At 34.0% G+C, this 25,675-nt stretch overlaps 1 protein-coding gene across 7 annotated transcripts in view; it reads left to right on the plus strand.

Moving 5' to 3' along the window:
• The window catches only part of SNX13 (sorting nexin 13), a 124,546-nt gene that overhangs the window by 42,846 nt on the left and 56,025 nt on the right, over positions 1-25,675 (plus strand). For 6 of the 7 annotated variants that reach the window (XM_081800447.1, XM_081800446.1, XM_081800443.1 and 3 more), the window contains exons 3-8: positions 2,938-3,040; positions 4,328-4,417; positions 5,509-5,630; positions 19,681-19,802; positions 19,890-19,991; positions 21,194-21,282. In XM_081800447.1, coding sequence (XP_081656573.1) covers positions 2,938-3,040; positions 4,328-4,417; positions 5,509-5,630; positions 19,681-19,802; positions 19,890-19,991; positions 21,194-21,282 — 628 coding nt within the window. Of the gene's footprint in view, positions 1-2,937; positions 3,041-4,327; positions 4,418-5,508; positions 5,631-13,131; positions 13,235-19,680; positions 19,803-19,889; positions 19,992-21,193; positions 21,283-25,675 lie in introns of those variants that run through there. The other variant, XM_081800448.1, reaches the window with a different exon arrangement.

Below are 25,675 nucleotides of genomic sequence, written 5' to 3' on the forward strand. Positions count from 1 at the left end.
GTGTGTATGTATGTATGTATATATAAGATACGTTTATGTAAGTATTTGTGGTATGAATACCTTTGAGTTCTTTTTAAAAACTCTTTTGAGGCTCCAAATATTTGGAGGAGTTATTGGAATCTATAGGTTTAGAGAACTTAGATGAATTGAATAGGATACATAAACTGCATCCTGAAAGACTATATGAGACACTCAAGGAGTGATTTCTGATTGTACTTACCACCTCCCACCTCTTTCACGATAGGGTTTGAAAGTTCTGTGTGGCCTTTTCAGAGGGAGTACACCCACTGTTTGTGAAACAAGTGAGAATCAAATCAAGCAGCTACCTCAAGGACTATCCCTAAAACTGCATTTATTTTAGATTTAACAGTTTCATTATAATTGCTTAGATATGGTACTGGATACTGAAACAATGAGAAATAAGCTATCAGGACCAGATAAATGGAATTTTGAATATCTTTATTGACTAAGATTATTGAAGACTGTAGGTCTGCAGCTCCCTGGGCTTCCTAAATTACACTTCTTTGTCACAAATGAAGACCAGAGCAGAATGGTTGCATAGCTGTACGGTTGCACCTCTTCCCCACAGAGTCATGGCTGCTTTTACTGATTGGAAAGGAGGCTGTTTTGAGGAGATGTTTCTCTGGAAAGGAGAGATTTCTTCTCTTTCATGAATTGAATAAACCCTTGGCAAAAGTGAAAGAGAATGATTTCAGACTATTTCCCAGTATTTCAGAAAGGGAGAAAATTGTAGCTTTCTTTGTCAGTAGGAGCCCTAGGAACCCTTGGAAGTTGGAGGGGTGGAGAATTATTTCTCATACTAAAGTGCTCCATATAAAGTTTTGGAAGAGGGGAAGGGTGAGGAGTCCATGCATTTCGAAGTCTTGGTAACCTTTCTTATTTCCTTTTTGAGTCTGCAGATTTATCAGGAGTAATCAAAATTGATTTTAGATACTTCTGAAGTTCTGTAAAAATTTTTAGATAAGATGGGATATTAGATGGCATGCTAGGATCACTAAAAACTTTTCAGATATTATTAAGAGTCACATGGTAAGGTCTGAAACTCCAACTTCATGCTATATCATAAATGTTCTGGTCTGATGTTCTGTTCAAGATTGTTAATCTCAGTGAAATTCACTGCCGTAGTAAGGGGACTTCCAACTTAAGTACTAGAAAGCCTCCCAGAATTCTCTCAGGGGATTAATTAAGCATTTCTAGATTACTCAGTTATGGTCAATGACTACCATAGTTCTGAATCAAGTCTTCCCTATTTTGGCTATAATTAGAAAGGAATGATTGTTTTTTCTTTGATGTAACTTAGTATAGTTTAATGCCTTATGAATTGGAAGAGCAGATACAGGCTTTTAAATATCAATCTCAAGTAAAATAATTACATTTCATATAATCATTTCTTGGTTTTAGTGTGTTTTTTTATTGTCTAAGTTTTTAAGATACTTTTTTTTCCTTATATAAAATGCAAGTTTGAGAGCAATTAATACATTCCTAGGGAAACCACCTTTGTTTAAAATTCTGCAGTTAACCATCTACAGTGTTGATAATGTATATGTTTTGCTGATAGTCAAAGCTAATTCCATATTTTCTATAATAAAGATAACTTTTGGAAGGAAAATCACTTAGAGTTTTTTGTATTATGTGTTTTTTTGGGGGGGATACTATTGATACTGTGTTATGGGTTATTTAATGGAATTCTGTTAGGTTGCATGATGCAGTCATTTGTAGCACCTGTTTTTACTTAAACCTCAAGGCTGAAACCGGTGCTTTGTAAGATTAGACTGTTCCTTAGTTTACTTTCCTACTATCATTCTTTGGACAAAGGTTAGTGTTTTATCAGCCTGTCTCATGATAATAATTTTAGAAATACATAGTTAATATAAGCATTTAATTATGTCTAAATCTGCTTATTGCTAGATATAACTGAAATATGGGGCCAACTTGATTCTTAGTAATAATATCAGATGCAAGACAGATTAAATTTATTGTTCCAAGGCTAGCTTTTTTAGAAAGAAACAAAAACAGAATTGATAACATGGGCTGATTTGATTTTGTTTTCTCAACTCATCTTTCAGCTTTTGTAGTGCTTGTACTAAAGAGCAGCAGAGAGCCACAAAAAGCAGAGGACTTTGAGAACCTTCCTTTTAGTAGTTGAGGCTGATCCATATTTAATTTTTCATAGTTCCCTTCTTGTCACAACAGCGGTTGAATTGTTGTAAGATTACTATAAGATTATTATAAAGTTAGAATTTGATGTTTTTCTGTTATGGATTTCCTGTCTACTTAGTGGTGCTTAGATTTAACTGGTAAATTTTAAATATAGGAAATATTGATAGCATTTAGTCAATACTTAGAGTAAAACAGTTTTAAGCCAGTTTTTATCTTACCTTAACTCTATAATTGTTTTAAAAATATAATTAGCCTTTGGAATGTATTTATATGTATTTTTAAATTCCAGTCTGATTATAAACTATATCTTTTTTTTCTTCTTTGGACTTTAATTGCTTATTCTGTTTCCATAATGGCAAGTTACGTTACTATTTCACATTAATTAGTTAATAGAACTATAGAAATGTGTGATTTTAGCTATAGATTTAGATCTCATTTGTCTTCATCCTTGGTTACCTAGCCTACTTATTTAGCAAGGGCTGATTTTCCAAAAGTTTGAACTTGTTGCCTGGGATTCTTTATGAAACATTTATATGAAAACTTTGAAAGGCATTCTTGTAGAAGATCACAGAATGTTTATAGTTGTTTTAAACTTCAGAACATAACAGTCAATTACTTGCCTTGCTGAAGTCAAAAGCTGATTTTTTAGTGAGTGATAAACCATCTATTAAATCTGAAAAATATCTGGTTAATAGATGTGTTAAGTTATAAAACAATTTTGTTTTTGTTTGTATAATTGAATTTTTTCTGCCCCAGGGGTTTTGTGGTTACTCTCCTGTTTGGAAAAACAAACTCAGAGAAGTACCTAGAGCAGTGTGAACACTCATTTCTTCCTCCAACGTCAACTGGGATTCCTAAGGTAAATAGGGTAAAGGAATGTAAAACCTCAAAGTCTTGTTCTATGAAATGATGGTAATGTGATCATCTGTATATGGCTTGGCAGATGTTCCTATAATCCACTGATGCTCAGTATAAACTTATGGGACACTTTCTGATCATGCTTAGAAAATACATTTTAAAAGATTATTTTGAAAACTTTTATAGTGTTAGATGTTAAGAGTGGGAATGCAAATTTTAGGAAAAGATAGAAATTTGGGGCCTCTTCCTACTATCTTAACACAGGATTTCAAAATTTGAAATGAAATGAATTGCATAGAAACCAGAGAAAAGAAAATGGGTATTCTTTTTTAACTGACTTGAAAAATACAGCTTACTATTAGGCTATGCAGTATCTATAGTTTTAATAATTTAGGCCCAGTTATATCATCTTGAATGTTGGCATTTTTTCCATTTTTTGATACCATATTCTATAAGTAAAATTGGAATTTGGTACTATAAGTAGGCTTTAGATTTGCATTGTCTTCAGTTCTTGTGGTATTGGGATGGTTTGTTTCATCTTGTATGAAAAGAGACAAAATGATCTGGAGTTAATGCCAGTATCTTACCTTTACAGTTACTAACTTGTCCATTATGTGCTAAGATGTAGGAGATGCAGAGATAGTTATATACAGTATTACTTTATATTACTGAAATAAAAGAATTCACCCTATCCTTGGATGTTGCATGTTATAATTTGAAGTGTGTGTTTTATATATATATTTGTACTTTGTTTTTGTTTTTTGTTTGTATTTTTAACTGAAGAGTGTCCCACTACTTTTCACTTTATTTCCAGGCCACTGGTCTTACTGAACACTACAGAGAAATAGAGAAATTCATTTTCTTTTGTTGCTAAAAATCAAATAAAAAATTTTATTTGGCACCTGCTATACTGTTTTGGTCTGGGAGGGGGAAGGGAGAAGAGGAGCAGAGTTTAATAAAGACAATCATTAACTTGATTCACCTGAAACACTAACTTATGGTTTTAAAGTTTCATTGAAATACAACAACAGTATATCTTACATTTTAAGTTTTCTCACATTCTAAATAATATTTGCCAATTTTACTAAACTTTTGAGGATAACAATAGATTTTTTTCCCTGGGTGTCTAGCTGTGTTAACTTGAGAAATAGTCTTTGGTTTGTATCAGAGCATTGAGAAATAAGATTACTGACTGACTTGAAATGACAGGGAAGTTGCAAGTTAGAGGTAAACTATACAGATTTTAAATCAAGAAACTATGCAGTAAAATGTTGTGATTTCCCTTAAGTGCTTAGAAGAAATGAAACGAGAAGCCAGGACTATAAAGATTGATAGAAGATTGACAGGTGCCAATATAATTGATGAGCCTCTCCAGCAAGTGAGTTTTCATATGTGGTATTTGAATTCCTTATATTGTGTTGTAAGGTATATTTCTTTTGAAAATACAAGGAAATGAAAAAAACAAAAAAGAAAGAAAATACCAGGAAATAATTTTTGCTATTTATGTAAGATGCTGGAAATTCACTGTAATGCTGTTCTTGGATTCTGTACTTAAAGATACTGCCTTATTTGTGAAATCATTTATAATGAAGTGGTTTATGTAGTATTAAAGCCTTTTGTTTGAATTTGCATTTAATAAAGTTTTTGCTGACCTATTTGATAATGTTTCTAATTATTTTAAAGTTAAAATGCTCTTTAGCTGATGAATAAGCTTAGTGTTTTGGCAAATCAGACAATTTGTATTATAGTTTTTTAAATGGATATACCTGATTTGATTCAGAAATCTTAAAAAAATTAAAAATTATTCTCCCTCCAGATAGTTTTCATTGATATTTGATTATATGATTATTATAATGTGTTCTTTAAAATTCTAACATTTCTTTTATAGTTAAACCCATATTTAGTTTATCTGATTTTCAAAAATAATATACATCAAGTTGTATTATTTGATGTATTGACTGATTTAATACTGTTGGCAGTATCAAAGTTATTCGATTTAAGTGAACTCCTGTGTTTTTTTTTTTTGTAATTTGATTGCAACAGATCTGATGATATAATCTTGGAAAAGTGGTTTCTTTTTGAGAATTAGGGTCAGTTGGCATTATTTTGCACCTCATTCCATCAAGCTAATTAAAACTCTTCATTATATTATAGCATTGAAAATTTATTTTTTTTGCAAGCTCTATCTTACCTCAATATGGGTAGGGGTTGACCATAGGTAACTCTAATTTTTAAAAAATTTGGGCAGTGGGTGAATTGGGACACTAAAATAATTTAAAATTTTTTGAAATGGTTTTTTAGCATATCGGTCCTTTTGTAATGAAGGCAGGTTTTTTTTTTTTTGTTAATCACAATTTAGTATGTAGAGAGTAAATATAAATTGGTAAATAATCCTTTCAGGTTTTAGTTTGCTGCTGATACTTTTTAAATCCTAAAAAGCTGTGTTTTTTCCCAATATTTTTGTTTTAGGTTATCCAGTTTTCCTTGAGGGATTATGTCCAGTATTGGTATTATACACTAAGTGATGATGAATCTTTTCTTCTTGAAATTAGGCAGACTCTTCAAAATGCACTCATTCAGTTTGCCACTAGGTAAGGTCACTGATGCAGAAAAATTTAAATATGTTGTTTATACCAGTATGGAAAATGACTTTTAAATGGGAGAGGGAAATTATTAATTATTATTATTAAAAGGTAAGTGAAACAGTAGATGATTGTGAGATAACTCTCAAATTATAGAACTAGAGCTCTAAAAACCTGTACTTCTTTAAATTTAACCTTTACATTTACAGAACGTTTATCTTGATTAAACCCTGTTATCTCAGTCTGAATGTCAGTTTCTTCCTCAGGGTCCAGTCATGTGACTTTTACCTCACTCACTGAGAATACTTTTTTTCACCTCTTACCCAGATACTCTGTTTTATTTGAGTGCCATGGAAATAGTTTCAGTAAAACTACTCTTCTGACATATACCTTATAGAAGTCCTCTCAGTGGGAGAGGAAACCAAAGGAGCATAAATCGGTGGAGAATATTCAGTTTATATATTTTCAGAAGTATATTTTGATGAGTTTGCTTTAAGAAATTTTTGTGAGATATACTAAAATTCTTACTTTACAAAACCCACTTATATACTGCCTCCTCTATGACACAATATTTTGGTCTATATCATTGTATTTAAACTACTTGATTTTTGGGGGTAGCCATTTTATATACAGAAATGACTTATTTTTGAAAGAAAGGATTTTATGTTTAGATGAGTTTGAAATTTTTTTTGATTAAAAAATCACTACACACAAAGATTTTCCTACTAGCCTATAGCCTAAGGCAGGAAGCTGCATGCCATGGCCATGAGAACACCTTTAAATCAGAAGGTGCTATTTTTCAGCCAACCCCCTGTTCTTCCCTACTTAGGTTCTTAAAATACAATCTTGTACTTTTGAGAATCTTGGAGAATAGAGCTTTGCCCTGGGGCTTTTACTGCATTTTTATCTCTGTGCACATAGATGTTTCCAGCTGAGGCTACCCTGTCAGGACTTTTCATCTGTAACTCAGGTAATCCTAAGCTTTAGAGTAGGAGGTTAGTTCCTCAACCTCAGGTCATTGGGGAAGCCTGCAGTAATGTTTATGGTTTGAATAACAATCTTACTTGTAGAGATAAATTTGAGTTCCTTCTTCCTTAGTATTAACAGCAGACATTTGCAGAGTAGCCAGCCTTAATTACAAGTGTAGAGTTGCTTTGGAACACAGAAAATAAAGTATAATTAAAGTTCAGAAATAGGATTTTATCTCCTTTATTTCATATATATAACGTTATTGAGTATTAGATACTCATTTTTTCAGGCAACTCTTCTGAGTCAGTCATTTGCTACTTTCTATAGTAACATCATCCTAATGACTTTTTTTTTTTGCCCTTTGGAAAGGTGGGAATAGGAGTTCATTATAGATGTGTCTGACTTCCTAAGTATATATTGAAACATAACAAATTTTAGACCTGGAAAGAACTTTGAACTAGGAATTGGGAGACTTCAGTTTGCATTCTGCTCTACTACTTAGCTCTGGAACTATGAGCACGTATTTTAAACTTTTTGAATCTTGGTTTTTCTTATACGTGATATAAGCATAGTAATATCTGCCCTGTTCTGTGTTCCTCACAGGGTTATTGTTGGCATCAAATTCATCTGTCCATTCAACTAATATCTTGTGATTCCTTTGTACCAACCAGGTGCTGCAGATACTGCAGTGAATAAAACAAAATCCCTGATCAGTGGAATGTAATGAAAATAATAATTTTGAAAATTGTGAAGGAATTTAGAAATTTAAGTTTTTAATGCCCTTTGACATTTATAATTTCACAACAGATGAGGAAGCTAAGGTCCAGAAGGACTAAATGGTTAGTCCAAGATTATCCAGTGAGTTGGGGCAGAGTAAGAATTAGAATCAGATTGTTCTTAGCAGTCTAGTGTTCTTCCTCCATTCCCTACCAGAAGATATATTATGATCTAGATTTTTCATCTTAGTTTCCCCCACTTTTTTTTTTTTTTAACCTTTCATTGCAATGCTTTCCCTGTTTTTGATTCCCCCAAACCACTTTTTCTTTACACTTCATGTAATAAATTGTTCTGTTTTTGGTTTTCCTCCCCTTTGGTAACATTGTATGCTATCAAGCTGAATATTTAGATGATTGCAGGAAAAGTCAGGTTTCTTCCATCCTAGACTGATCTGAATTTATATCTTTGCTTTCTCATTGGCCTTAAGATTTTGGACAAATTAATCAGCTTCTTTTGAACCGTAGCTTATTCATTCATAAAGTTGATAATAACGAAGTTACTTCTGAGGCTGTTTTCAGGCTAAAAATGGTATGAAGTAAAAGCCTCTGGCATTTAGTAAGGCTCAGTAATTGATAGTGCCATCTCTGTGAATGACTTTATTTTTGTTCTATGTTGGTTTTTTTCTATTACTACTAAAAGGTATGTCTTATAGAGTCTCCCTGACTGTTTTCAATGCTAGTATAAAGAAAATTAGGTCTGTTTACAATCATTTGAGTCCTACTTCAGTCCTTGTTCTGTGCTGTCTGTTGTGTATTCTGGAGCAGACAACAGGAGCGCTACATTATTGCCTCTTTCAAGTCACAGTCTTGTATAGGGGCCCATGAAGTCCTGAAAATGTACACAGAACTGTTTTTTTCCCTTTTGAGTGGTTATAGATTTCATTTTTAAAAGGGCCTATGAATCCAGAAAAGATTTAGAACCACTCAGTTCTAGTGTTCATATTTATGCATTACCCTGAGGAAACAATTACAGAGTATCAGCATAAAATGAAATGCTAATTTTGAGACATAACAGGAAGAAAAAGATACTTAGAGTCTGAAGTCCTGATTTTCAGCTTTAGTGCTATTATTTATTAAGCTCTTTGGTCTTGAATGGGCAAAACACATAAATTCTTGGAGTCTGATGATAACCCGTATCTACTTATTAGGTTGTTAGGGTTAAATGCCCTCTCTCAATGCATCACATGTGAGAGAGTACTTTGTAATGATAACACCTTGTGTTAACATTAGTACCTGTTACTCTAGTAGCAATTTGGGGATGGAAACCTTCATAGAGCACTCTTGACTTCTCTGTGGTAGAACCTGGGTGTGAACTAGGTTGGAGCTTTAGGGGTTGAATCTGAGATAACCTATGTATTTTTATTTCTCTTCAAATAAGATATTATGTATAAGACTGAGAGTCCTGGGAGATTTGTATTATAATTCTACCTGTACCATTGAGTTACAGTGTACTTAAAATTTCTTAACATATGTCTAAAATAATAATAGTAATACTTGTAGCAAACTTAGAATTGTGAGGGGCAAATGAGATGATGTCCAAAAAGCATTTCCTGAAGTATTTGTCAACCAACAAGTGGTATTTTGAGCAAGTTACTTGACTTTCTGTGTCTCAGTCTCTGCATCAGTAAAATGGGATAATTACCTCATGGGGTTGTTGTAATGTTTATCTAGAGGAGTAGTGCATGTCACACACCACAGGGTCTAGTACATAGTAAATGTTCAGTGAGTGTTAACTTGGCTGTTACTGTTAATTTTTGTTATATATTACCTTCCTAGGATATATATATACAGATTCTTTGACCTTGTCTTAGTTTGTTCTGTTTTGGGGGGGAAGGAGCAGGTGGAGACAATATTAAAGCACATAAAATGGAGAGAAATAAAGTAGTCATTTGTGTGGTACTGAGAGCAATTTTTATCTAGAGGTAGAATGGACCAGAGTAACTAATGAAGACCTCATGTGGATTAAGGTTAAAACTGGGCTTCAAGAATGAAGGGGGGGAAATCGGAGGGGGAGATGAACCACTTCAGAACCATCGGAGGGGTGTGGGGGGATGTGTTAGCCTGGTGTTGGGTATTAAAGAGGGCACGTACTGCATGGAGCACTGGGTGTTATGCACAAACAATGAATCATGGAACACTACATCAAAAACTAATGATATAATGTATGGTGATTAACATAACATAATTAAATAAAAAAATAAAATAAAACCGGTCTTCAAGAATGAATAGTGGGATAGACAGAGGGATGAAGGACATGTTAGGAAAGAGCAAAGTTCTGAGAAGGGGAATAAGATTAGTGTGGTTGAAGCAATAAGGAGATACAAGTGATCAAGGAACCTTGTTGCTTTCAAAAGTGTGAAATGTGGCAACTATGTTCATCCCCGTTCCGGTTAACCCCAAGATTAGCAGAAGGGAGATATATTCTAATGCCCCTGGGTTCTTCCTAAAGGGTTTTCCCATGGCAGGAGGAGGTATGGCTAGATAGGTTCCAAGATTCAGTGGTTGTAATACTAATGATAGCACTGTTTCTGGAACGATGGGGGATATGTTCTGAAAGTTTAACCATTTTTCTCACTAACCATTTTGCTATAGAAGTAATAGATCATGTGTTCCTAGACTTGTCCAAAAGGCAGGCACATCAAATAATGGACATTTGCAACAGTAAAGTTGTATATACTCTTTTGCTATTTTACATTCTTTGCCATTTGAAAACTTAGCTTAAAACTGACTTTAACTAGAAAGATGATTATTGTCATATTTACTACAATATAGCAAAAATAATTAGGAACCATTAAGTATTTAAAAGAAGGGGCAATAAGTTAATGTTTTTGCATATGTAGAATAGACCAGGAGTTGTTAATTGTATAGTTATATAATTCACATACCATACAGTTTACCCACTTAAAGTCTCAGTGGCTTTTAATATATTTATAGAGTTGTGCCCCTTCATTACAATCAATTTAAGAACATTTTAAGGATTCCATGAGAAACCTAGTATCCACTTTTCATTCACTCCCTACATTCCCCCCAAAGTTTCTAGCTCTAGGCAACCACTTATCTACTTTCTGTGGTTTTGCTAATTCTGGACATTTTATATGAAGGAAATAATACATTATGTGTTCTTTTGTAACTGACTTCTTTTACTCAGTGTGATGTTTTCAGGGTTTATCCATGTTGTAGCAAGTGTTATTACTTATTCTTTCTTACTGCTGAATAATATTTCATCATATGGGCATAAACCACATTTTGTTTATCCATCAGTTGGTGGACATGGGATTGTTTCCACCTTTTGGATATTATGAAGAATGTTACTATGAACATTCAAATACAAGTTTTTCTGTGGACTTATGTTTTCGTTTCTCTTGGATATATAGGAGTAGAATTTCTTTCGTACACAAGTTTTTCTGTGGACTTATGTTTTCATTTCTCTTGGATATATGGGAGTAGAATTTCTATGTTGTGTAGTAACTCTTTACCTTTGAGGAACTGAAAATTGTTTTTCAAAGTGGCTGCATATTTTCACCAACACTGTATGAGGGTTCCATTTTCTCCACATTCTTGCTTATACTTGACTGTCTTTTTTTTCTTCTTCAAGTTTTATTTATTTAAGTAATCTCTTTACCCCACGTGGGGCTTGAACTCACGACCTTGAGATCAAGAATCACATGATCTTCCAACTGAGCCAGCCAGGTGCCCCATGGTTTTGTCTGTCTTTTGGATTACAGCCATCCTAGTGGGTGTGAACTGATATGTCCTTATGGTTTTGATTTGCATTTGCCTGATAGGTAATGATACTGAGCATCTTTTCATGTGCTTATAAGTCATTTGTATAGCTTCTTTAGAGGATGTCTGTTCAGATCTTTTCCCCATTATTAAATTAGGTTATTTGTAATTTTATTTTTAAATGGAGTGTACTGTAGTCAATTTTTGTAAATACAATTTTATTGGGCAGTCACACTGATTGGTTTGCATTTTGTCCATGGCTGCTTTTGTGCTACAGTGGTAGAGTTGACTGGTTGTGACCCCAGACAGTGTCGTCTGCAAAGCCTAAAATAGTTGCTCTTTGGCTCATTAGAGAACAAGTTTTCTGACTCCTGAAATAGTTTTTAATCATTAAAATATTTAGGAAGTGTTGTTAAACAAGTAGGAAATATTTTAGAATAAAAACTCATGCAGTATAGTGTATGATTTTGGCTATGTAAAAAACTCAATATGCATGCATAGCAAAGAGACTAATAGGAAATACACTAAAATATTAACTGGTCTTTGGATTTTGGATTTATGGCTGATTATAACTGATGCTGAAAATCAAAAGAAGGAAATTACACTTTACAAAATGGGAATATATTTTATAGTCAGAGATAGAAACATTTGGTAATGAGCAATAAAGATCTCTAAGATGGCTTATTTTAAACTGAATTTTCCTGTTTCTCTGTTTTTTACATTCTTAGGAACATATAAGTTTAAGAATCATTTTTTTTCGACTACAGATGACCTGTTTTGTATAGGCAGCCACCATCCCTGTATGTCTTTGGAAGGTGATCCTGGAAAATAATGCTTAATAGAGTGTTTTGTACATGATGAAATAGTGGAATAATAGTAAATTCTTATTGATTGAGTTCCTGTTTATGACTTACATGTTACCTTTTTTCCCACAGAATTTTAATATATTTCATTATTGAGTCTAGGAATGTTTCATTTGTCAGGTACATTTTACTAGAAATCTTGTTTATTAAAATAGTTAGCAGCATTACTTTAATTTTTTAATACTTAACATTATACCTAAGAGGATGCACACTTAGCCCCAGGTTATTTATTTTTTTTTCCTTTCCTGTAGCTTGTTTAAGGCTTCGTGCTCTGTGTTCCTTATACTTAATCTCTAAAATAGGTGAATGTGCTCTATGTGTGTTTCTTTAAGTTCTTCATTGTATGAGAGCCACATCCTTTAGAACATCTGGATATTTAACCTCTTTTTGAAGCATTGGGACACAGGATATAGAACTGGACTTCTTATGTAGTGTTATAGTTCACTAAATACCATTTCCTTTAATATGGTTATATAAAACTGCATATCTAAAATTTTTCTCCCATTTCTTCCAATTTGTTTGTAACTTTAAGAGTCAGGAAGTTTTGTGTTCTTATTAAGGTAAAACAGTGAATTGAAAATTAAGTACCTTGATTTATTTTTTAAACAAAGCCTTGATCTCACTAGCTATATAATCTAGAATAAGTAATTGAAGCCTGGCACTACAATGATAGGGACTTGTAATTATTTCAGATCCCTTGAGTGTTAACTCCCTGGTGAGGTTGGTACTAGTCTCAGTTTGTTTTTATTTTTCCAGTCGTACCTTGTCCTCAAAACATGCCCTCATATACTCAGTCATACCTTACATTTTGAATACCATTTGAGGAGTTATTTCTTATAATGTCTAATGTTGCTAATTAGATTTAATTTACTTAGAAATTACTTTTCTAGTCTGTTATTTTACTAGTAGGAGGTCTTAGAATAAGATGATAATAAAGTTTTTATACCTCTTATATTTCTATGTGGTCAGAAAGAATGCTTCATTTCAGACATAAAAGACATTTAGTAGACTAATCTTTTTTTGATGGTTAAGTCTATCAGTGAAAACTTAAAAATTTTTATTTGATTATCCCGATGACTGCTATTCTTTATAGAATGAGGAAAACAATAAATTTGTAGTTTTAGAAGTCTACTGTAAGTTTTCTGAAGTGTAAATATTCCCACTGTGGTTGATTTTAAGCTATCGTCAGGAAGTCACTGAAAGTGCAACTAGAAAAGAGATGTGCACGTTTGGCCCCGCGCCGCACCTGGGAAGAGGTGCAGCCAGTGAAGGGAGCAGACAGGTTTGTAACCATCAAGCAGTGAGACTTGTTTCTTTGTGTGGTTGCTAATTTAGCTCTTATAAAAGAGGAATTTTCTATATATATTTGAGGATTATGGTAGAGAGTAATAATAAATTTCATGTAAGTTCAGGAATGCTGTGAAAAAATGTTGCATTCTTTTATTCTTATCCTTATAATTTGATTTTTAAAATAATTTTAAAAGGGAAACAAAGGTGTTCGAGAGAGGTGGTTATGGTAACGTATTTATGAGTAAATTGAGATTGGAAGAAGGGTACTTCTTTTAAAGGATTTAGAAGCAAGTTTACAATTCTGTGCCTTAAAAATCTGCTCAAATTCAATTTCAGGCTGAAGCTTTTGGCACTGTAACAAAGTATTCCCTCAAGGGCTCCTAAATGTTGGAAACAAGTAAAGGTTTATGTATTATAAAGAGTATATCCTTTCTAATAGGGAATTATGAGGGGGAAGTTACTTCCTGATTCAATGGCTCAGGGAAGAAGGGATTCTTCTTTAGAACACCACCTGCTTTCAGCAAAAAATGTCTGTGGATCCGTTGATCAATAGCCCTCTACTGGAGTAAAACTTTTCCAAAATCTTCTCAAAGATCCTTGCTTGTTGAAATCTATCCAGAAAAACTAGGAATTTTACTAAAGTTTTTTTTTTCCAAAAATGCGTATTTTTTTTTACATAGAGGATAAAAGAACTTATATATAGGAGATTAATATATATTATTATAAATTTATGTGATTGGTTATTATATTTCCTTTATTGATTAATATATCTTTAAAAAGCCTTAAAAAATATACTTTAAACTCATACACATTATGCAGTATACAGTGCCATTCTTACTGTTTTCAAATAAGGTCTTAGGAGTCATTTCTGAGAAAAAAGAGTGTGGCATCAGGAACATAACATTTATTATAAGATTGTTTCTATGGGAAAATCAGTTTTTACCTTTATCATTTTGATATAAAAAACCTTTTCCAGGAAAGTATTCTGCCAAGAATGTGAAGATTACCTTTACTGCCAAACAGCTACCCACTTCTCTAGTCAAGCAAGTCTACTACTACATGGTGACCCTTGCATATACCATGCTCATTCCCTTCTTTTGCTCATTCCTTTCTTTCTCCTGTTACAGTTAAATTCATTAAGATTTGTTTTAAGTGTAGCTGCCTTATTTAATCCTTTTAAATTACAACATATCACTTAATCAACCTCTACTTACTTTTGTGTGTGGTTATCGTCAAACAAAATTTTAAGTTATTTTTGGCATGGTCCCAGTTCTGGACTACTGTAGTAGCAGTTCTCTTAACTTACTTTAGTTATCCAGTATTCTCCATTCCCTTTCGAAGACGTACTGACTCATACCCCTAGTATTAAAGCTAGGCGAAGAGACCACTCTCTAGTACTTCTGTCCACTTCTATGCCTGGGTCCTGTCCCCAGAAAATCTGATGTACTTGGTCCCTGGTGTGATCTTAACATGTGTGATTTAGAGGAGAAAGATAATCAGTTATGTTAAAAAAAAAAAAAGAAAGTTGTATTTGTTTCTGAACCCATGTATCCCAGTTATACTTTTTATTATAATCATCACTTAATTTATTCCTACATAGTTGGAAGAAGTATGAGAATGGCAAGGTAGTTTCTGTAAAAACTAAGGCATTTGCTTTGGAATTTTACTCAAGCTAGTTGATAGATTGCAGTTGATTCAGGTGTGCAGAAGACAACTAACGAAATATTGGTGGAAAAGTCTTGAAGGACTGCATTCAGATTTGTTCACAAATGTCTTTAGTTTCATGCCATTTAAAAGAAACTGGACACCATAACTGTTGCAGTGTTGTAATATTTTATTAAAGACAAAAGCCACATTAATATCACTTGGCAAGTGATGCAAGGTCTTATGTTGAAAGATTTGTATGATTTTAGTTAAAATGAAATATATTCATGACTCCCTCTTTTGTCAAATATTTTGATTTACTTACCAGTTTCCCACGTACTGTGTGTGTGTGTGTGTGTGTGTGTGTGTGTTGCACATGCTTGGTTGGGTATTCAGGTAATATAATCAGGGACTCTTAAAGCTCTAAGTGTCTTTAGAGAAAACAAACCCTGGGAAGTGATGTGATTTGCTGAATTTCACAACAAATGAAATGGTGAATCTTTTACTTGAATTAAGGGCGTATATGCCAATCTAGTGTTCTTTTACAGAAATCCTTAATTGATTTGGGTGTGTTTTTTGCATTACTGATGCTGAGCTGCACACTGCTTAGCAAAGATGGAACCAGTGAAGCAATTTATATAAATCTCATTGCCGGCCCACATATTTGGGATATTCACTGCATTTTTTTTTTTTTGGTATTAGCATTAAATAGCTTAAAGATTTAGAGAGGCAAAAGGAGCTCCTCACTTTATGTTCTGTTTCAGAACTTTAAGGAGTAAAGAGACTGTCCTATGCACCTCATGTTGCCTTTCTCCAGGGACCTATTAAGAGTGTTTTTGACCCTGAGAGAGGAATCAGTAAATCACTATGTATCGAGTGTTTCCAATGTTCAATACATTACTTAGCCATGGGAGATACCACTGTGAATACAATGAGCATGGAATAAAACAGATGAAGTCTCTGGCTTCCTGAGATTTTTATCTCAGCAGTTGTATTTATCTCTACCAGTTGAATTATTTAACTGTAGGTTGTAAGTGCTATAAAACATGAAAAATTTGGTGCTATGAGATCCATACCTCGTCTGAAGGAATATGGCAGAGAGAGAGGGGGGCGAGGGGTATTGAAGGCTGCCATGTAGAATAGATATTTTAGATGAACTCTAAAGTAAGTGGGAATTGTCAAGCCAATGTGGGGGAGAGAAGGGAAATGTGTGGAGAGTGGGCAGGGGTGAGCAAACTTGGCAGAGGGATTAGCCTGTCCAGAGGCTCTGAGATATGAAGGGGGATATTTGAGAAATAGAAAGAAAGCCTGTGAGTCAGCAGAACAGAAAGGAAGGAGGAAGGTGGAACTGATGGTGATGAGGAAGTAAGCCTGGTCCTCCTGGGCATGCGAGATCTTCAAGAAAGTATTCATGCTTAACCTGGAGATTGATGGGGGAGGTATTGAACTGGTTTTGAATCTCGTATTTTGTACTATCATATTTGTATTTTTATTTTTTTGTTTTTTACATTTTACCATCTTTTTTATTGTGATAAAACATGCAAAATTTTAAAAAGACCGCTCTGGCTGCTCTATGGAAAACAGAATGGAGGGGAGACAAAGGTGGATGTGGGAGACCATTTAAAATAAAAGGCCAGGAATAGAATGCTGGCATTAGGGATGGAGATAAAGGCATGCAAATATATGTTGAGAGGTACACTGGTTTGCTTTTTGCTTTTGTACTTTAATAAAACTTCATTACTTGCTTGCATTCCTAATTAACTTCCGTAATTCTTGCAACCATTCTGTCAAGATACATAAGCTTCAGGGGCCTGCTATGAATTTTAGATTTTCAAGGTAGGGTTGAATATATTACTTATTCTCTTGGTCATATAGGAAATAATGCTCTCCTATCTTTAAGTTCAGGAAAGGAAAGCTTAGTAATAAAATGAAAGTGTAGGTAATAGCATTTATTGTAATAATCCGGGTGTTTTTATTAGAATAGAAATCAAGTGGAGGAATACTTTAAACAAAGTGAAAAAGAGCCTTGACTATAAGGGTACCTGGATGGTTCAGTTGGTTGACCATCCAACTCTTAATTTCGGCTCAGATCATGATCTCAGGGTCATGAGATCGAGCCCTGCCTTTAGCTCCGTGCTCGATGTGGAGGCTGGTTGGGATTCTTTCTCTTCCTCTTCCCCTCCCCCCACTGTCATGCTAGCGTGTGTGCTCTCTCTCTCTCAAATAAATCTTTAAAAAAAATAAGAGCCTTGCCTATAGGCATAATTTAAGAATAATTGATACTAAGAGCTCTAATAGAAAGCTACATGTGGATCAATTGAAGAAAATGTGGCTATTATATAAATTGAATGACTTTTTAATTGATTTTTCTATTCATGTTCCATTTATTACATATTTATCAGTACATTCTAATTTTAGGGAGTACTTCACTGTCATCAGAATATTTTCAAATTTTGTTAAGACAAATACTACTAGAAATTGTTAGTAGATGTTTTCCTAATTTACAAAGGGAAGCAATTTACTACTGTTGTTCTTTTCTTCCTAACCTAGAAAAGTTCCTTTGAGTTGAGCAAAGGGAAAATAATGATCTTAGGTAGAAATATAGAATGCTGTTCCTGGTTTTCTCCACCCTCAACATACTTGTATATTGAAAGTAGAAATCCCTATTTTATTTTATTTTTTTAAAAAGATTTTATTTATTTATTTGACAGAGAGAGATACAGTGAGAGAAGGAACACAAGCAGGCGGAGTGGGAGAGGGAGAAGGAGGCCTCCCACCAAGCAGGGAGCCCGATGCGGGGCTCCATCCCAGGACCCTGAGATCATGACCTGAGCCGAAGGCAGACACTTAACGACTGAACCACCCAGGCACCCCAAAGAAATCCCTATTTTAAATTGAAAATAAATTTTATGTATTTGCATTGCTTGTTTATTTTCACTTATTGTCAATGTTATTATATCCTCTGTAATGAGTTGAGATGGGTTTAAAATGCCTTCTAAAATTAGTAAATTTTATTTTGTTTGAGAATTTCAATAACTTATATAAATAGCATTATGCCCTGAAACAAAACAGATATAATTTGAAAGATGTATTCAGCTTTCTTCTAAATTTGTTAGAATGACCATTTTATGGATAAAATGAGTATTGGCCTATGCCAACTGAATTCTGTTATAAAATTTTTAGATGTGGATGATTTTTTACAAATAATTTATGTAAAGACTTTTGAAAGATGCTTATACAGATTGTGTTTTTTTTTTTAATAAAAAAAAGGGAGACTCTAGAGACTGCTAGGTTTAAGTTTTTATTTTCGGTTTTATGTTGAAGCTGAGTATTGTCACCAAAGTTAGTATATGCTTATATACTATGGCTCTTGTAGTATTTTAAGTAATGTTAATCCCTTTTCAGATCCCTGAGTGCAGTTTACTTTTTTAAGGTTAATTTCTTTTGTGTTCATGTACTTAGTAATTTACTCTTTCTTCCCACATATGTAACAAAATTATAGTGTGCATTTGAAAAAATATGAGTGTTAATAGCTTCTGTTTTTATTTGAAAACAAGCATCTGGGGCGCCTGGGTGGCTCAGTCGTTAAGTGTCTGCCTTCAGCTCAGGTCATGATCCCAGGGTCCTGGGATCAAGCCCCGCATCAGGCTCCCTGCTTGGCGGGAGGCCTGCTACTCCCTCTCCCACTCCCCCTGCTTGTGTTCCTGCTCTCGCTATCTCTCACTCTGTCAAATAAATAAAATCTTTAAAAAAAAAATCAAAACAGGCATCTGTTATATTCCTTAATGCCATCAACACCTTTAAAGTTTTCTCTGAAAATGCTATAATAATCAAGTTAATTTCTTCACTAGCTTCTTTATTATGTATGTTTGGGTAAATAACATAGTGAAGTATAGTATACTTTTTCTTTGCTCCTCTGTTGCCCAGCATCTTTATGAATAGATTCTTTTATCTATTTGGTATGTTCCTAAAAAGGTAAATTAATTTGAGTGCTAATTTAAGGAAAATCGCACTGAAAAAAATGCTTATTTAAAAATATCAATCCGAGGAGAGGTGTAAACTGTTTTTGACTTATCTGTTTTATTTGTTACTGTTTCACTGATGTACTAAAGTAGCAGTGTTTCTTGAGGTTTGTTACTTTTAAGATAGAGTAATAGGTAACTTAATAAAATTAGTAATCACCTTTTTCATGGGTAGTGTGGTATTTTGTATCATTCTTTAAGCCATTTCTGTGTGACTATAATTATTTCAAATGGTCAAGTTTTTAAGTGCAAATATCTGCAAACAGAAACCATTTAGACTTATACCAAAGGTATTTGGTTCAGAACTTGGGCTGAACAACTAAAGAGAAGAATGTAGAGCATTCAGAAAGGGTGCAGAAGGAACCAAGAAATGTCTCAAATGCTCTTTTAAAAGCAAACAAAAACATTTCGAATCCCTAATGTATTCTTCTGTCTCGGTGAGAAATATATGATATACCTGGTGTCAGACTCATTTTAGATTTAACTGGAAAAACATTTTTTTCATTATATTTTGCGTACTTAGTATTTTAAAGCTTTGGCACATAAAATACTTCAAATAATATTGTTCAAAGACTTCGTCAACTAGATTTGATATACCTTGGGTCTTGTGAAAGGGAGGACTAAGATGTAATTGAAATTAAGTAAACAAAATCTCAGTGTAAATAAATTCAGTCTCTGTGATAATCATGTTTATTAGTCATTAAAATGAATTTATACTTTTTGATTAAAAAAGCATTTATATAATGCTTTTATCTAATGTGTTTTTTATAAGGTCAAAAGAAATAGACTGGCAGCCTTATTTTACTACACGTATTGTAGATGATTTTGGCACACACCTACGAGTATTCAGAAAAGCTCAACAGAAGATAACAGAGAGAGATGATCAAGCGAAAGGTAATACCTTTATTCCCTTTGAAAATTAGGACTTTAAAATCTGTCTTTCTTTATCATTCTGTACATCTTATTCTTTTCTTTGTGCAGGTACAGCAGAAGATCTTGTGGATACCTTCTTTGAAGTTGAAGTTGAAATGGAGAAGGACGTTTGCCGTGATCTAGTGTGCACTTCTCCCAAAGATGAAGAAGGTTTTCTTCTCAGTTTAACTCTTTGGAGAACAGTAACTGTTCAGATTGGTTGGAGACAAGTTAGCAGAGCCAGGGAACAAAATAAGGGTAAAGGGTGAAATTATTCTTACAGGATAGGTAGCATAGTATAGACAGTGTCACTATTCATCTTATTTTTTAACTCTTAAAAGTAGTTTCCAGATTCTTTTCTCTTTTTTAAAGGTTGTCTTTAACATTTAAAGGTGGTTATTAAAGATTACTTCTCTTCTTTTAAAATATAGCAGGCACAAACAATTTATAATTGTAAATTTACTTTTTATGGTCTACAGTAATTTATCTTCTCCATACCTGTTACCCTAAAATATTTTCTAAGAGAATGAGTGTAGTGATTTCAAATATAGTTTATCGAGTCGAATGGACTTGTCTTTTCTTTGTGAGAGGTTAGACCGGATAAGCTTTAGCTGAGGAGGTTGTCTTTTCCTAGTTTTGCAGCCGCTCAGAAAGAGTCTTTGCTACTTAGCACATTTTTTGATTAACAGGATCAGCTATATAATTCTATTCCCAGGAAGTGTCAGCATGTGAACTACAGAGTAGTTCTAGTTGTGGAAATTGTTTTCTTCAATTTTTAAATTGTGCTCTTCTTTCCCCCCTTTTTTCTTCTTTCCTTTTTATATTTACGCTGCAATTCCATTTTTAATTGCCGTTTCATTAGCACTGGCATGAAATAATAGCTAAGGATAAGAAATAGTTATAGTGATGTGCAGTACTTTTCATGTAAATCGAGGAAGTAGTAAAATAGAAGAGCACGCTCTTTTTCTTTTGTTACTACCTACCAAGATAGTGGAGGTTCTTTCTTGAAAGAAGAATTATAGGTATATTTTAAAATATGCAAATAACTTTTAAGTATGCTAAGATAATGTGTAGTAGAAGTGTAGAATACGTGGTACAACCACAACTGTTTAGGGGGAAAGCATTTTGATAATAGAAGTTTCTCAGTGATCCAAAAACAAGGTAAAGCTGAGCAGAATAAAAAAAATACTAGTTTGATTAATGAATCGTTACTGTTTGGAGAATAATGAAAAAATTTAACCAATACTGATTTGTACTAATTAATTATTAAAATAATAAGCTGCTATAATTGGGAAACTACTTATTTCTGCCTTTACAATCAGTGGAGATTTGATATTTTCTAATGTTATTATAGCTACCTTTTTCATTTCTAGGATTCCTAAGGGATTTGTGTGAGGTCTTATTATATTTATTGCTACCTCCTGGAGATTTCCAGAACAAGATCATGCGATACTTTGTCAGGGTAAGCTTAAACTCATATCAGATAAATGGCTATAAAGAAATTTAGCATGGTAATTCTCAAAATATTTGGTTTCAGGACCCTGTTAAATTCTTAAAAATTATTGAGGACCTCAAAGAGCTTTTGTTTACATGGGCTGTATTTATCAACATTTACTGTATTATAAGTTAAAACTAAGAAATTTTGAAACACAGGAATACACAAGCACACATTCCATTAGTTGGTTTCTATCATCACGCCATCATGGTCCTTTCTGAAAATACCACTGTGCGCTTGTCTCCTTCCATCACCCAGAGATCCCTTTACAAACTTTGAGAACTGCCTGACTTAGAGTTAGGTATGGGGATTTTTGGGTTATAACAAAAATATGTTTTAAATTTTAATACAGCTTTACCGATAAACTTACTAGAGTTAGGCTAATTAAAATAACACTTCTGGATAGAAACTTTAAAAAAACTAGGCAGCTAAGATTCTGCTTCTTATAATTAGAAAATGAGTACGTGGGATGAGAACAATAGTCTTGGACTTTTTATTCCCCCTATATAAATATAGGAATAAAATTCTATATACAGATGTAAAGGAATAACATTTTTGTTTTGATTGCTGGTTATGATTGAGAAATGCTAGCTAGCTAGCTACAACCCTTATGCTGGTTGAATGGGTAAGATCAGAGTTTCTAATTTATATGAAAGTGAAAGCTTAGGATCTTTTTGTCTACCATCCAGCAAAATAGATACCAATTCCTGAGGTGTGCTTTTATGCTTTTATGTTATTATTTAAGCAGTTTCACACAATTTCTTAGTACCTACCTAACTCGAGTTCAGTGTACTTCTCTAGTAGGGCAGTGGTGCTGTGAATTGAGTAGTAAATGCTTGGTTTTAATGGGAAATGTCTGATAGATGATGTATTGTTAAGAACAATTATTTGGGCTAGTCATTATCAAGGGCACTAAATACCTGACATGTCTATCACTAGATTCACATCTAGCACTGAAGGAAGACACTGCTAATCAGTTACAGTACTCGTTCCTGTTGAGTATTTGTTTGGCAGCAGAATCTTTGTCTACCTGGTACACTAGACAGCCACTGCTGGGCAGTGTCTCAGCAGCTTTCACGTGGCTGGCAAACTTTTCCCTCTTGAAATTTTGTCTTTACTTGGGTTCCATGTCATTGCTGTCCTGATTTTTCTCCTCCTTTGGTCTCCTTTTTAGTCATTTTTACATGTTTTAACTCCTCTTGTATTTAACTTTTAAATATACAAGTTCTTTAGGCCTGGGCCCTCTTCTTGCTCACCCATTCCTGTGTCTTTAAATACCATCCAGGTGCTAGTGACTTTCAAATTTATATCTTTAGTACAGACTTTCCTTCTGAGCTCCAGGTGCCTCTGACCAGCTGCCCACTGAAATCGCCATTTGATTGACTCACAGCCCTTTTAAACTTTAAATGTTCAAAATGGAAATCTTACTCTTGGTTCCATGTCCTGTCTTGCCTTTTAATCTCCTCTCCATCCTAGTAAATGCTGTGACCATCCAGCAAGTATTTCCCATCTCGAGTTCTTCCAGAGGTTTACAAGGCCATACATGATGTGGCTTTGTTTACCTCTCTGGCCTTTGTGCCATGCCGTCACTGTATTCCAGTGATGCTGTCTTCGTCAACGTAGGGCCATCTCATGCTCCTCTTTTTCTGGTCAAAATGATTCCTCTTATTCTCTTGGCTAAATTGTATTCACCCCTCGTATCCCACTTCCTCAGAAATGCCACCCCTGACCACCCAGTCAAGTCCCCTCATAATTCCCTATTGCTGTAGCCAAGTACACAGTTATTTTCCTTCAAAGCATTTACCGTATTTCAGTATTATAATTTGGTTGTTGTGTTTACTTACTTGATGCCTTTTTTCCCCACAGTAGTACTCTAAGGCCCATTAGGACACAGGCCATATCTGTATCATTATTATCTACTTCATGGTTGTCACGGTGCCTGGCACATAGCACATATCCAATCAGAGAATTAGTTTTAATGAGAGGAAACCTATTTGCCCTTCTTGCTGAAGGTGCACATGCTACTGCAGCTCCTGGAGATGTAGTTGACTCTTAGGAGACGTGACTGATGACCTGCCTTGTTACATGAGGTTATTGTTGAAAGCAAGTAGGGTTGGTTATTTATTTATTTATTTATTTTTATTTTAAAAGATTTTATTTGACAGAGAGACACAGCAAGAGAGGGAGCACAAGAAGGGGGAGTGGGAGAGGGAGAAGCAGGCTTCCCGCTGAGCAGGGAGCCCAATGTGGGGCTCGATCCCAGGACCCTGGGATCATGACCTGAGCCGAAGGCAGATCCTTAACGACTGAGCCACCCAGGCACCCCCACAAGTAGGGTTATTTAAAGAGCAAATATGTTTTGATGTAGATTGTAGACCAGTATTTCGTATCTTTATGGTTGAATCTAATTGTGTATACTTAAGTATCCTGCATTCAGCAACTCAGGTTTTTCTCTCTTAACTTGATAATTCTTTATCAGTTTTCTTTTGTTGGTAATTCAAGTTTTCCCAAAAGATGTTTTTGTTCAGATTAAATAACAGATTAAAGAGTTTTTACTTCTTGGGGCGTCTGGGTGGCTCAGTTGTTAAGCGCCTGCCTTCGGTTCAGGTCATGGTCCCAGGGTCCTGGGATCGAGCCCCGCATCGGGCTCCCTGCTCGGCGGGAGGCCTGCTTCTCCCTCTCCCACTCCCCCTGCTTGTGTTCCCTCTCTCGCTGTGTCTGTCTCTGTCAAATAAATAAATAAAATCTTTAAAAAAAAAAAAGAGTCTTTACTTCTTTCCTTTATATGGATCCTTTATATGGATTGTACAAGTCGTAGTATTTGACTGTAGTAATTGCTATTTAATCGTCTCTGCTTTCTGTCCATTACCACGTTTTATTTAAAGATTCATGGCCTCGATGACTTTGTAGCTTTTAAGCCTTCATATTTGACAGCTGGTGCTTGTCTTAAAGTAGAAATTATATGGAAATGGCTACTTATTTTGGAATATTTAGAGCTCTCACTAGAACCTGTATAGGAATTGTTGAGTCATATGATTACATCTTAACTAACCAAACCCTTTCATGAGGCAAATTAGAAGATAAAAGTAATTTTCTAAGACAGACTGACTAATTGCATTGACTAATAAGCACTAAATTTATTCACATGTTTTTTTTACTTTGCAAAGAAACTTTCAAGAAACATAGTTTTGTTTATGAATTTTCTCCTTACAAAGCACATTTTAAAATTTGAGCATATGTGGCCAGAGATAATTTGAAGGAAAGAATTATGTAAATAATATTTTCTAAGATGTTGGAGGCTAAAAGTCATCTTGAAAGAATAATTCCTCCTAATTTTAGAATGTAAGATGTCTCAAAAGATACTTCTAAAAGTTATCAGAACCGTCGCACATTGGACGTAAGGATTACTTAAAAATCAATTAATTAGTAAAAAAAAATAAATAAGAGGTACTGGCTGACTCAGTTGTTAGAACATGCTTCTCTTGATCTTGGGGTCATGAGGTTGAGCCCCACATCGGGTGTAGAGATTACTTAAAAGATGTGAAGACAAGAAAATAATTATAATACAAAAAAAAAGTTACTGGAACCTTCATGAGTGCCTTTTGGAAATGTTAATTCATCATTGGGTAATAGTTTTCAGAGACTTACACAGCTTACAAAACTCTTTTTTTTTTTAAAGATTTTATTTATTTATTTGACAGAGACAGACACAGCGAGAAATAAATATCTCTCTAAAGGAAAATAAAGTGAAGCCTACCTTTTATGAGCTAAGTATACCAGAAAATGGACCATATAAATTAGAGATCTTGATAAAAGGAATAAATAAACTGGTCCTTTAATTAGAAAAGTGAAACATCCTGTTAAACTTATAGTTATTTAGCCTTCCAGTTTTCTTAAGAAATGGTGTTTCATAGATTCAGGTATCAGCATGCATAAAAGAATGAAGATTAGTAATGGGTGAAAACATGGTATTAATAGAATCAGCACTAAATTCTTTATTTCCATTCCTTTAATATTTATGAAATGCCTGCCATGTTTAAGAATATGACCTTGAGTAAATATTTTTGAAGCTCGATAAATCAATAGATCACTTGACAAATGTCATTTGTATGCAGAACGTTCCTAGATAGTGGTAGTGTTCTAGAGAAGTGGAAGAGACACAATTACATAGAGAAGGATAAGTGACAAATGCCATAAATTCAGGGCATGAGTGTATTTTAAACATGTAAGTAAAAGAGTATTCAGCTGAAATGATCAAAGTTTATTTGATTGGAGATTTCATTCTGTAGTCAGTCCTTGGAGGAAGAGCAGGATTTTAGTAGGTAGGAGCATAAACAACTATAAAGAATGGGAGGATCTA

The sequence above is a fragment of the Leptonychotes weddellii genome, chromosome 12 (genome assembly GCF_054177405.1).
Source record: "Leptonychotes weddellii isolate Sample4059 chromosome 12, ASM5417740v2, whole genome shotgun sequence".
In the NCBI taxonomy this organism is placed as follows: Eukaryota; Metazoa; Chordata; class Mammalia; order Carnivora; family Phocidae; genus Leptonychotes; species Leptonychotes weddellii.